Consider the following 12,174-nt stretch of genomic DNA (forward strand, 5'->3'; position numbering starts at 1 on the left):
ATGCTGTCACGCCACACATCCATTTTCTCATGCAGTGAAAAACAAGTTCATAACTTGAGATGCTGTTCTTAAAGCATTCTTGGTTTTCATAGCACCCTCAATCTAACTAATCTAGATTTGTGCAGGTGGCTGTTTCTTAACTTAATCTGAGAGGTTAGGTGGTGTAAAAATGTAGGATATTTTGTTTTAATTTGTTTTAAGTTACATTTTTTTTTCTATGGTGAGTCAGAACATAGAAACCTAACATTTAACTCAAAAAACTAAAGATTAAATCAATTAACAATAACTGAACGTACATGTTGAAATAATATAGAAATAAATAATATAAAAATATGCTCTTTACAACCTTTGATCTTCCCTCAAAATCTGATCAAATCCAGTTTCAAGGGGAATCCACTTGACTATATAGTTGCAGAGAAAACAGGAACAAGAAGTAGTACTGCTACTAGCTAAATGTAGCATGAGTTTCCATCCAAGAAACAGCAGACGTGTTTACTCTATTAACATTTAATCGAAGCCCTAATCTTTCCCTAACCATGACCAAAGCGCTTTTATAGTCTAAACTTCACCACATGCAGGACTCAGTATGCAAACTCTAGTCTCTCACAAATTCTGCCAAAGTACCAGAAGTGTTTCAACAGAAGGCCATTCTGTCTTTGTTTTCCTTTTTCCTCAATGGCTGTTAACACATCTGCGCATTGTACACCCACCATCTTCCCCAACCTCCTTGCTATGACTTGTGTGTGGTACATAAATGTTGCACTTCCTTCTGTCAAAAAATGTTGAACAGAACAGAACAACCAGACAGGCATTATGTGTCCCTCAGGATATATTTAGCACAACATATTTGTATATAACCATAATTTGCAGGACACAGTATTGTCTGTCATCATTGCTGACATTCTCATCTATCCATTCATGTACAGATATTTGCTGTGTGTTGAAAAACCTTTGACATACAGGCAACATCCCCAACCAATTTCAATTTGAATAAAAACTTTTGTAAAAAAAATGTGTCCTAGAACATGCCAAATTAATTGTTTATCACTGAGTTAGTCCCCAACAAAAAGTTTCATAATGTTTGGGTTTCCTTTTTGACAAAAAAATAAAATAAAATAAAGCATTTTCATGAATACTGACTTTTAACATGTTTTTTTCTTCACCTCATCCTCATTCATACCTTCAGCTTCTTTCCTGTCACTGAGGTTTGAGATGCTGAGGAGAGCTACCTTCCTGACGCTCGACGTACTTTTGAGTTTTAATTCTCACTCCGGGGAGATATTGTCTGTGTTGAGGAGAAAAGCACCCAACTGTTGTGAAATTCTTTGATGTTTCAGAGTTTTTCATCTTTTGGCTTTGCCCTTTTATGAGCACAAAAGCTATGTGGCTTCAAGCAAGAACAATGCTATGAGAACTTATAGGAGTGGCTTTGCTTTCATTTTGACTTAAAAGTTGTCCCTAGAGTTGCTGCTGGAGATATGGAAATGAATGTATATGAGGTATTTTGTGTTCATGTGCCCAAAACCCTTTTTTTCTTTGGTGTAACTTCTAGGAAAGTGGAAACTGGAGTAAGTTGCACTGTGGATTTGAAAATTTAAAAGGGAGATTGAAAGAGTCTGTTTACACTTTTGAGAGCCGACTGGTTGATAAAATATATAAAAAAATTCACAGGTTAAATTTTAGTTCACCATCTATAAATGAATCAAAAGTAATATCATGGTGCTTTACTGTTTACTGTCTATGTTCCTGCTGTCTTTTTATGTTCCACACCTTGTGAAATGAGCATGCTGATCAGGATGACAAACAGGATCAGGATCATCAACATCTTAGGTGCTACTAATGAAAATCATACCACCATACTCATGTCACCTGTTTCTTTTCCTACAGATTGAGAATCCAGAAAGGTGCAAATCGGATCCCATACATTTGTGATTGGATGTGAGACTACTTTGACCCTACAAAATTGAAGATGATGTTGCTATGGAAACTGCTGGTGCTGCAGTCACTTATGGGGTGCCTTGCAGGTAAAGTATCTTATTAAGAACTTTTGATGCATGCCAAAGCTGCCTTTGTGAAGTCTGAGTCCTTATTCATATGTATTTGGGGCAGGTGACAGTATGAAAGCCGTAGTTTAGAAAGGAGCAACCTCAAGTAGATTAGCCGAAAGCAAACATATTTTTTTCCTATTGATATAAAATAATAAGAATGTTGAATCCATTCAACAAGAAAGTTACTGTTAAAGTAAGCCTTTGTCTGCTAAAGATTTCCAATCGCAGGCAATATTGCCTTTTGGCTTTGCCTTAGTGTTGTATGTGGCACTCAGAAAAGGTTAGCGATATCATCCTGAATGTGAATGAGGTGAGTGTAACGCATCAAAGCAGGCATGAAAATATGCTGTTTAACTGAGTTTCACAGATCACAAATAAGTGCAACATTTTATCACGGGTGGAAAAGTGCATGAACTTAATACTTTGGTAAACTTATCATCTTACAAAGATTTTGTATCTGTGAAATGTACTGTATCTGTGAAATTCTATAAATATTCAACATGCAGCCGCTAACAGTCTCTTAAAGTAATTACATCTTAAAATAAATAATGAATGAATAGGCATCTAAACATATTAAATATTTGAAATAAATCTAAAATAAATAAATCTAATAAATAAATATTAAAGGCTTCATAATGAGGGCTGACACACACAAATTAAAGGTACCCTGTTTTGACTCTTTTATATGCACAAAGGTACCACTACTAGTGCTGTGGAGCAATGTTTTTATTAATGGGTCATCCCAATGTAAACATTTTTTTTTTTTTTTTGTGTACAAAAAAACTTCACGGGAAATTATTCTAACAGCTAACATATTTCTATGTTTTTTGTTTGTTTTTTTCTTTTTAAACTTAACTATAAAAGGGTTCTTCAAAACTTGAACACTTTCTGAAGCCATAGACTCCATAGTTCACAGTTCATAAGTAACAAAAGAAAAAATGTCAGATGTGTTTCAGAAAGTTCCTCATGGGCTGATTTAAATTCATGTTGCACCAAGTGTGACAGAGTTATCTGGATTAATTTTATTGCATGACTGACCCTAATGATGTCTGTGAATATTGGTCCAGCATTTTAGTTAGCAAGTCACCAATCAAACAGTGATCCAGTAAATGAAAATCAAATAATATGTAATGACATGTTTTAACACTGTAGCAGCAGTTATTTTGTGAAAAAAATGCTGCAAATAAGGTTAAATTTAGGTTAAGTTCTCAAATTAATATATGAAGGCCATAATTCAATAGGAATCCCTTCCTGGGGTTTTCAAATGTCCATCATTCATTTATCATGCAGTAAAGTTGAATTATAGCTTCATTATACAGTGGTGCCCATTTCAGCCAGAGGCTCTCTGGCATTGATCACATTTTGATGGAGGACTTTAATTTGTCTCCTATACAAATAGGAGGGGTCACCAGAAAGCATCAGTTGAATCACTCAGAGTGTTTAATCAACAGGTATTATACTAATCAAGATGAGGAAAAAGGCTCTATTGATGAGGTCTGTGTTCTGGTGAAACCCTCCTTCTCATTACTCAACATGCATTAGGCCTGTAGTGAACCCCTTGCCCTCTTCTGCACATTAGATTATCAGATTTCTTTAAGGAAACCTTGAGCTATATTGCACTGGCCTCACTGTTCTCAATTACACATGTTCCTATTCATCTTATGGTTGACCCAAGAATCCGACATGATCACACAGTGGACAGCTGGTTGACCAGCATGCTTTGGGTGTAGCTAAATCCTCTAGTGTTGATACCTCATTGAAGTCATTTGTGTTATAGAGAAATGCATCAAGGGTGCAAACATAACCTGACACAAATCACCAGCCTTGTGATGCTTATAGATTACTGACCTTTCTGAGAATCTAATTTTTGTCCCCTAAAGAACCATTGGCGTTCAACAATTTCCAATCACTGCTCCGTTTCATCATAATGCTTTCATTTCATATACCTGAAGCAATTAGAGTGAAGAACAGAAACATCAAACAAGCACTGTTCAAATAAGTTCTTTATGAGGTCTACTGTTGGACCTAGCTGGCTGAATCTCTGTTCTCTGTTTGAACAAACAGGTTGTACATTTCCTCTGAATGGACGATATCTACTAGCATCTCGCAATATGAGAACACAGGCCATTCAATATTATCTGGTTAAGGATCAAAAGATTGTCACCGAGCTTTGTGTCTAACCCAAATTGTATCAGCAGGTTATTATGTCCAATAATATGATGTTCTGCTGCTAATCTTAGCTTTAGTTTATCACCAGCCTTATCACCAGAAAAAACTCTTGATTACATTCAGTGGCAGTGTTTTTTCATGTCCAGTAACAATGTCTGTGAATTATTTCTTATACAATATTCAGTTATGGCAATTATGGTATGGCTAAGGTAAGGGAAAGATTGTGGTTATGGCAAATAAACTACATTTAAGGTATAGCACATCGAAATACCCACAGACACTGTTAAGTAAGTCTGCACACAGATAGTGTCCTAAAGTAATAAGAATTAATTTGTCAGGATACTCCACTGTCCTATTTCCTAGTAAATCCCAGCTACTGTACCTTGACCACTCCTTCTATCTGTATGCTGCATCCAGTGTGTGGTTCCTGCACTGACACTGAACACTGGCACTTGTACTTCATCCAAAATGAACATAATTCCAAGGGATACTTGGCTGGTATCACAGATTCAGCTGAAATATAGTGATTTCCAACAACTCAATTGTCAGCGAGAATCAAAACCCATTTAGAGCCTCTCAGAACATATTCTGAAGGTTATATCAGGTTACATATGGACTGTACATATATCCAGATCTCCACACTGTCTTAATATGAATATTTGTCTTCTCTTACATTCAGACAGCTTTGATGTAAGAGCAAGAGCAGCATATGCAGATTTACATCGTGGGAAAAGCAGGGTTAATGAGGACACAGCTACTACATTTTTAAACTACAGAGTGAGAGCAGACAAGCCCGCTGAGAACGTCCAATCAGCCACAGCCATGAAAGGGTCGCCCTTAGACTGAAATTGGTTTGTCCTCCTTGCAAAATTCACGAGAAATGAACATACAACAGGGTATATTCTTAGACCTCCATACCCTTAATGTGTTTTCAGCTGAGCTGGAAATTAAAATCTTGAAACCTTTTTCTTTCTTTCCTTTTTTTTTAGATCTTTAAACTTGAGTGCAGGATTATTGCACTAACCCTCTCACTTATCAGTTTGGAATAAAACTCACTTTACAATCAATGATATGGCCTTGATATGGATTAGAGAGGTGGCTGAAAATCGACTACTGGGAACAGGAATGATGCACAATATGCAGACCTAAAAAGCTCGGCTCTCATATGATGCAGAGTGCCAGAATGGATTTGCAAGTAGAGTACACCTCATGTTGGCTTGGGGAAAGGAATTGTACAGATGTTTATTGCAGCTTTAGTTACATTCCTCAGCCTGGGGAGTTATAAGTTGATTTGTTTTTTGTTTTTTTTAATGCACAAATGAATAAAAATGCTTGATAATATCACGTGTCAGTAGAAACCAAAAATCCAATTACATTTTGAAATTAGTCACCTGCTTGCTCACTAGCTGACTAGACTGCTGGTCTGCAATAATGGGTAACAAAGTGAAGGGGGGTGTTGTTTCATTTCAGATAGCATGGCACAGCAACTGAAACAATGTCATTTCCAATGCTTTAAGAAATTCCAGTATATGGAATTTTTACATTTTTACATAACTGTTGGTCATAGTAACTTACCTCCTTCATTGTAGAGATTTGGGAAATGCAGTCTCCGGCTAGAAAGATGCAAATCCGGAAAGAAGCCCAAATGCCTTACAACTTCAGTTTTTTGGAGAGCTGAGAAATCGTTTCAAACACTCATCTTTGACTCAAACTACAAGTTAATACAGAAAGTACACACAGTTCCACTTGCTGAGGGACTTATCGGTTAGTGTGAGGCTGAGGCTCACTTATGATTTAGCTTGTGTGCATCCTAGAAAAGTAGCAAACATGAGAAAATGCTGTTGAGCTCCGCCTGACTACTGTGTGTCTGTGTGTGTAGGGATCACTTTGCAAGGGATGGCTACCTATTCTCAATCATTGGCTTAGTCACAGCCGTGTGGATAATCACATCCAATCAGTTTCATGCAGGTGTACCGCACGGACATTGTCACCTGTCACTTAATCACTTTTGTTAAGCTTATGCTAACATTGTGATTTAACTAAAATTTAATGTTCATATACTGTATGTTGGTTCTCCAGAGCCTTTTCCATCAAGTCTAACTGTATAACCATTTGCTCTAAATGGTCAATTTCTTGACGGAAGTGTCTCTGACTTCACCTTTCGTCACTTGGACTCTGCAAACAGATGCCAGCAGATGACCTACAGCTGGGACTGATTAGCTGGAAAATACACTGGGACCACAGCATGGAGCCTTAGCTAGTTCAAGTTCAAATTTAATAACAATACCACAGAAAATGAATGTTTTACATGTTTTTCTAAGGGTATTTCTAGGCGTCTTCCAAAAAAGGCTATTTAAAGACACCAAATGACCCCTGCTTCAGGGTAACTGAAGCATAAACACATTATAGTTCTTTGTTCCCTTCTTGAAAGTAAACTTTGTGCATATAAAAGAGTCAAAACAAATTCTATGGTGAAAAAGCAGTTCATATAAAAAGTAACACACAGCAGACTGTTTAAATTTACATAATTTCCATGTCGTGGCTTTATAGGAACCAATAAAGCTGCATATGGTCATTTTTGGAATTTCATTGACTATTCAAAGTGCTAGTCATCAGCAGAATCTGTTCCGATTGGCTCAGTCTTTACTTGAAAGAAGAGGAACAGGCACTTCCTTTCTACGCGGACTTTCATTGGCTATTGTAGGCTGTGGACAACACATGGAAGCTCCTATTGGGTTGACATGCTAACGCGAATTATGATGGAAAATATGTGGAATATTAGGACATCTGCCGGCTAATTTGAAATGATGCAACAGCCGTTAGTATATATATATGTAATAATGTGTTTTGGACTAAAAATTTTACTGGATTGGATCAACCAGACCTTTGCCAATGTAACAAGACCGTTTTTTGTCGGAGTTGTATCAGTCAGTGGAGTAATATAAGGCTTCATAGGTGAGTAGCATGAATTTTGTAATTGTTTGTTTGTTGGTGGTCTGACAGAGGCATTGATTGTACCTGCGGTTGTGATTGTATCTTGAAATGGTTTGCATCAATCAAATCACAAGAATCTTAGCTTTCTAAAGATGTGTCGCATGAGTACCCACTTAAACATAGGAGTTGGCATATTTTTGTACTTAACAGTCTGACAGTCCACAGGTGGGCCATTTGATCGTTAAGGGGTTGGCTGCCTTTGTTTTTAACACCACTAGAGCAGGAAAATTGTGGGGTTCACTTTTAGGTTTCAAATGCAGCTGCGACACCTTCATTGTTCTGTAGTATGTGGTAGTGGTTGTAGGAAATGAACTGGATATTTTGGAACCTGAAATATTTGATCTTAGAAATCAAAGCACCCATCAACTGACTGCAACTTGGCTTTTCTTTTGTTACCCAAACATTATGCATTAAGCTGGGACGCTGATGTGTAGTTTGCCAAAAGGCTCCAGAGGAGCAAATTGGGTGGGTGGAGGGTTGTGCTGATAGGGTGGTGATATAGTATGTGTACATGTTGTAGGTTATTTTGCTTACTTTGTTTTCCTGTGTGCTTGGTGAATCACTCCTCCCTGTTAGTGGTTGATTGCTGTAGCACCACTCTCCCTCCCGCTCTCCTGGTTCCCATGCATCCAGAATCTTAATTCCCTGCTCGTTGCCCCAGCTTATTCTACCATGATGATAGCAGCAAGCGCCCTTTACTTCTGTTCATGCTTTCTTGCACATTTTTCACCAAGTGACTTTTTTTTGTGTGTGATTTTTGGGTCCTGTTTCAAAACCAGTTGATTTCTTTATTGTAAGAGTTGCTGTGGAGCAGATTAAAGTGGCTGTATTTCCAGACAGGCTCAGTATTTTATACAGGGGCACCAACACACACACATTGGACATGAGCATATTGGTGCTTTGTGAGTGAAAGAGGCCTTTTTTAAAAAATAATGGGCACAACATCTTAAAATGCAAACATGTTTCCGGTGCATGAAAAGTGAGAGAAATATGTTTTCCTCGCAACAAAAGGATTCTGAGAAAGTAAGCGAACAGGAAACAGGAAGTAATTAGACAGAGAAATAGCAATGGAAAGTAAGCCTTGTGTTCAGGGTGGATGCTATGGCTTCATATTGTAAGACATACAAGGATGTTTTCTCCTTTTAGTGAAAATTGTATTTTTTTTTTCTTTTTTTCTTCATTGGTAAACACTACCAAAATCTTGCCTTGAAGGAATATTTCTGCATTTTTTTTTTAGAAATACACTACCACTCTCATATTTGTTGGATAAGTATGAAGCTAGATCCAGCAGGCTATTAGCTTAGCTAAATATAAAGATTAGAAGCAGGGGGGAACAGCTAGCCTGGCTCAGCCCAAAGTTTTTTAAAAAAAAAAATCTCTCAGCACCTACAAGCCAATGTTTAAGCCAAAACAAGTTGTGGTTTTAGAGGGAGTTATGTGCTGGAACTATTTCTCTCCTGATCCTTGTCATTACCGTGAGATTCGAAGAAGTCACGGTTGCTGCATTTACAAAATGTGGGCAAAATAGGAAGAAAAGGGGAACCTCCCATTATTCCGGTTTGGTGGTGTTCATGCATGGTTTTCTCCACTGCTAACCCTTTAGACACATCATTTAAATTGCTGAAAATAGTTTCCTTTGAAGCTTTTTTTTAACAATAGAAAACCAGAAACAAATAAGCTTCATTTTAAAGTAACTGAATGGATTTTATTAGTGTCAGTGCACAATTTTTATGACTCAGTTGCTTAATTACTAAAGGATGTGACATGGACATGGCATGTGCCTGCTCAATAAATGCTTGACCAGCATGGAACTCCCCATATAAATACAACTTGACATTTTTACATCAGTACACATTCTATTTGTGTACAAATCAAACAAACAAGATATAATGTGTAAATCGGTTAAGTTTGGGCAGATTTAGATAAAGCCAGGTTAGCTGTTTCCCCCTGCTAAGCTACGCTAATTGTCTCTGGGTTCTAGCGCCATACTTAGCATACAGATATGAGAGTGGTATTGATGTATAGGTATGTTCAGACACAATGCGAGGTGAATTTCAGAGGCGACACATTTGCAGGTAAAGTTAATGGATCAATCTGTGAAAGCTGAAAATATTTCAAGCGGACCTTCTAAATTTACAGAGAGGAGAGGAAAAAGGACAAACTGGATGAATATAAGAGAAGGAAGCGGTGTTGTTGGTCAGTTCTGAGATCAGTCGGAAGTTGAGCTGTCACACAAGCACACACACTCTACCAAACACACAATCCTCGTATATCAAACAACAAACTGCTTTGTAACTGCCATTCAGAACTGCACATAGAAGCATTTTCTGATCTGACATCCTAATCAGCCGGATTCTAGGCACGACAACAACTTGGTTAGGATAGAGGGGGAAAAAATCATTGTTTGGGTTAAATAACTACTTGGTTAAGGTTGGAGAACCTTTGTCATGATGGTTACAATGATAAAATTAACAACAATAACCCTAACCCTATAAGACATGTTTAAGGTCAGAAAAATTGTGGTCATTGTTACATGAAACCTACGTTGACTGTTGGAAGGAAACAGGAAGCCAACAGTTGATTCCCATGTCAAAGTCCAACGTTTTATTGATCTTTGTTCCGGACAGACTAGAGTTATAATTCCTACAGCCTCTAGAGGACTTAAACACCTGAGCATAAACATACATCATTTTGGGGTATCTGCTGAAATGATGTATGCTTTTATTTTTCTTGGAAGGACCGTTTACAAATACAAATACTACAAACACAGTTTACAAATACTTACACAAATGCTTTGTGTACAAACACACCTTTAACTCTCAGCAAGACCCTCATAGGCGTACACTATATATCCCAAAATGTAAAAATATTCCATTAACTTTAACCAAAGCTGTTTTCCTTTCCAACCTTTTTGCATGACAAACAGGTGAAAAAACAGTAGTAAAAAGAGAATGTTTTGGTTTTGAAAATGTTTTTGCTCTGACTGAGGTGACCTCAGCAGCTAATGAGACATTACTGGAGCTGTTCACAGCTTTTTACAACATTTCTGAGGAACGTGTAGAGGACAACCTGTTGTGACTTGTTTTGGATAGTTGGGGCACTAATGCTTTCTTTTCAGCTAAAAGCATGCATGACATCTCTAATCAGAAATACAGGACTTGTTGTTGGCCTTGACACAGCTCTCCTGTGTACATTTGCACTTTACTGTAATTTACCCTTTTTAGCAACTGCAGGAGGTTTTCTTCTACTTGAAATAAAAGTCAGCGCATAAGCTGCATTTTCTACAGCTTAATAGAGACCCAAGACCACAAGCAGTAACTCTGGTGTTCTGTCTGCTTTTCAGTTTTCAATAAGGTATATGCCCAAAAAATGGATAAAACAACCCTGTAAAACTTTCAAATTACATTTGTATGCATTGTTTTTCATTTATTATTCACCACCATACTGTGTGCATTAATGCATAGTGAAGATGTTCAACTTTCCATGACCTGTTCCTCTGAAAAACAAAACAGATTGATGAAACAATTGAGCTATTTTTATTCTTCTGTGATCTAAAAAGAAAAAAAAAACAGTCACCCATGGTCTTATCATTAAGAGTACAGCAACATTCTGTTTTTTTATGGCTCTGTCAAAAGTCCCTCTCACGTCTGCAGTTTGTACAAAATGCAGCAGCTTGAAAGACAAGATGGCATCACCCCAATTTTTAACTTTTGCCATCAGAGCCTCCAGACTTTGAAGAAAGCCGCCTGAGGAGATTAAAGTGGATGATGCAGTATCATCTTTTAATCAAGCTTTAAAACTCACTTTTATAGACTGCCTTTGTGTAATATGCTTTGTTTATTGTCGTTGACTTTTTTTTTTCTTGGTACTGTTTGTTTCCTGCTTTGCTCTCCTATTATAACTTGAAATTGATATTGTATCCTTCTGTGTTTGTTCTGGATAATTAATAATTATATTTGTAAGAATATTTTCTTAAGTGATCTCATAAGGGACAGTGTTTCAGTAGTACTTTAAAGCAATGTCATTATTACATCTTGTAATGAATGGGATGTTGTGTGTGTGTGTGTGTGTCCAAACTGTGCAGCAGAGTATATAAAAAGCCTGCCTGTCCAGGGCATGAGACAGCATTACAAACTACAGTATGGGTGTAGATTTACATGGTTATGATACAAATGATTTACAGGTGAAATATTCCCACAACATTTTGACTTGTAATCACAAGGCTGAAATAGATTTCCATTATGGTTCGATTCCAGTGTGTTCTGTGGACAAGCTCAGACTGTTGAGGCACCACTACAATGTGCAGTCTTCCCTTAATTAAAAGTTTTTATTGCATAACCCTAACCATACTTTAAATTTAGTTTTTTTGTCGTAGCAGTAATCCTTCCCTAATGTCAACCATAGTTGTGCAGATATTGTAGAAAGTGAGAATTTAAAAAAATGTTGGCATTGGACATTGAATGTAATCCAGAGTTTTGTCTGGCAAAGGGGTTGGTTATTTCAGATTTTGAATGCCACCTATAATAATCCCATCAGCACACAGGGTTTTCATTTTTATAGTACAGTTCCATGTCACTGAATTTTTTAGATTTTCTTTTGCAGCTGGCCCAGTAGACCTTCCACCATCTTAAACACAATGAAGTAAAAGGAAAAAAAAAAATGTCATGCCAAAAAGAAACCATTTTATTCATGCAAAGTTACGCATACAAAAGTCTAATCCACAGCCACAGGTAATCCACAAGATAACAGTGTAATCGCCGGCAGTATGCACAGTGTATCCTAGCTCACTAGTACTCGCGCTAACATGGCAATTTCTGTGGGTCACATGACCCTCGTAATCATAGCAGTCCACAAGACCCTCTCTTCTGATATTATGGTCTGTATTTCTTTATTTTCAAATTATACATTTTATCTTGATATATTTTTATACAAATATTCAATAAACACCATGTGTGGTACTTAC

The 12,174-nt window shown here is 37.2% G+C and overlaps 1 protein-coding gene across 2 annotated transcripts in view; it reads left to right on the forward strand.

Annotated features, from left to right (window-relative positions):
- Nucleotides 1-12,174, forward strand: part of cntn4 (contactin 4) — a 157,926-nt gene that overhangs the window by 16,484 nt on the left and 129,268 nt on the right. For both annotated transcript variants that reach the window (XM_067588319.1, XM_067588318.1), the window contains exon 2: nucleotides 1,888-2,024. In XM_067588319.1, the coding sequence (XP_067444420.1) occupies nucleotides 1,970-2,024 (55 nt within the window). In that variant the 5' untranslated portion in view covers nucleotides 1,888-1,969. The remainder of the gene's footprint in view (nucleotides 1-1,887; nucleotides 2,025-12,174) is intronic.

Source organism: Thunnus thynnus, chromosome 4 (assembly GCF_963924715.1).
Source record: "Thunnus thynnus chromosome 4, fThuThy2.1, whole genome shotgun sequence".
Taxonomy (NCBI): domain Eukaryota; kingdom Metazoa; phylum Chordata; class Actinopteri; order Scombriformes; family Scombridae; genus Thunnus; species Thunnus thynnus.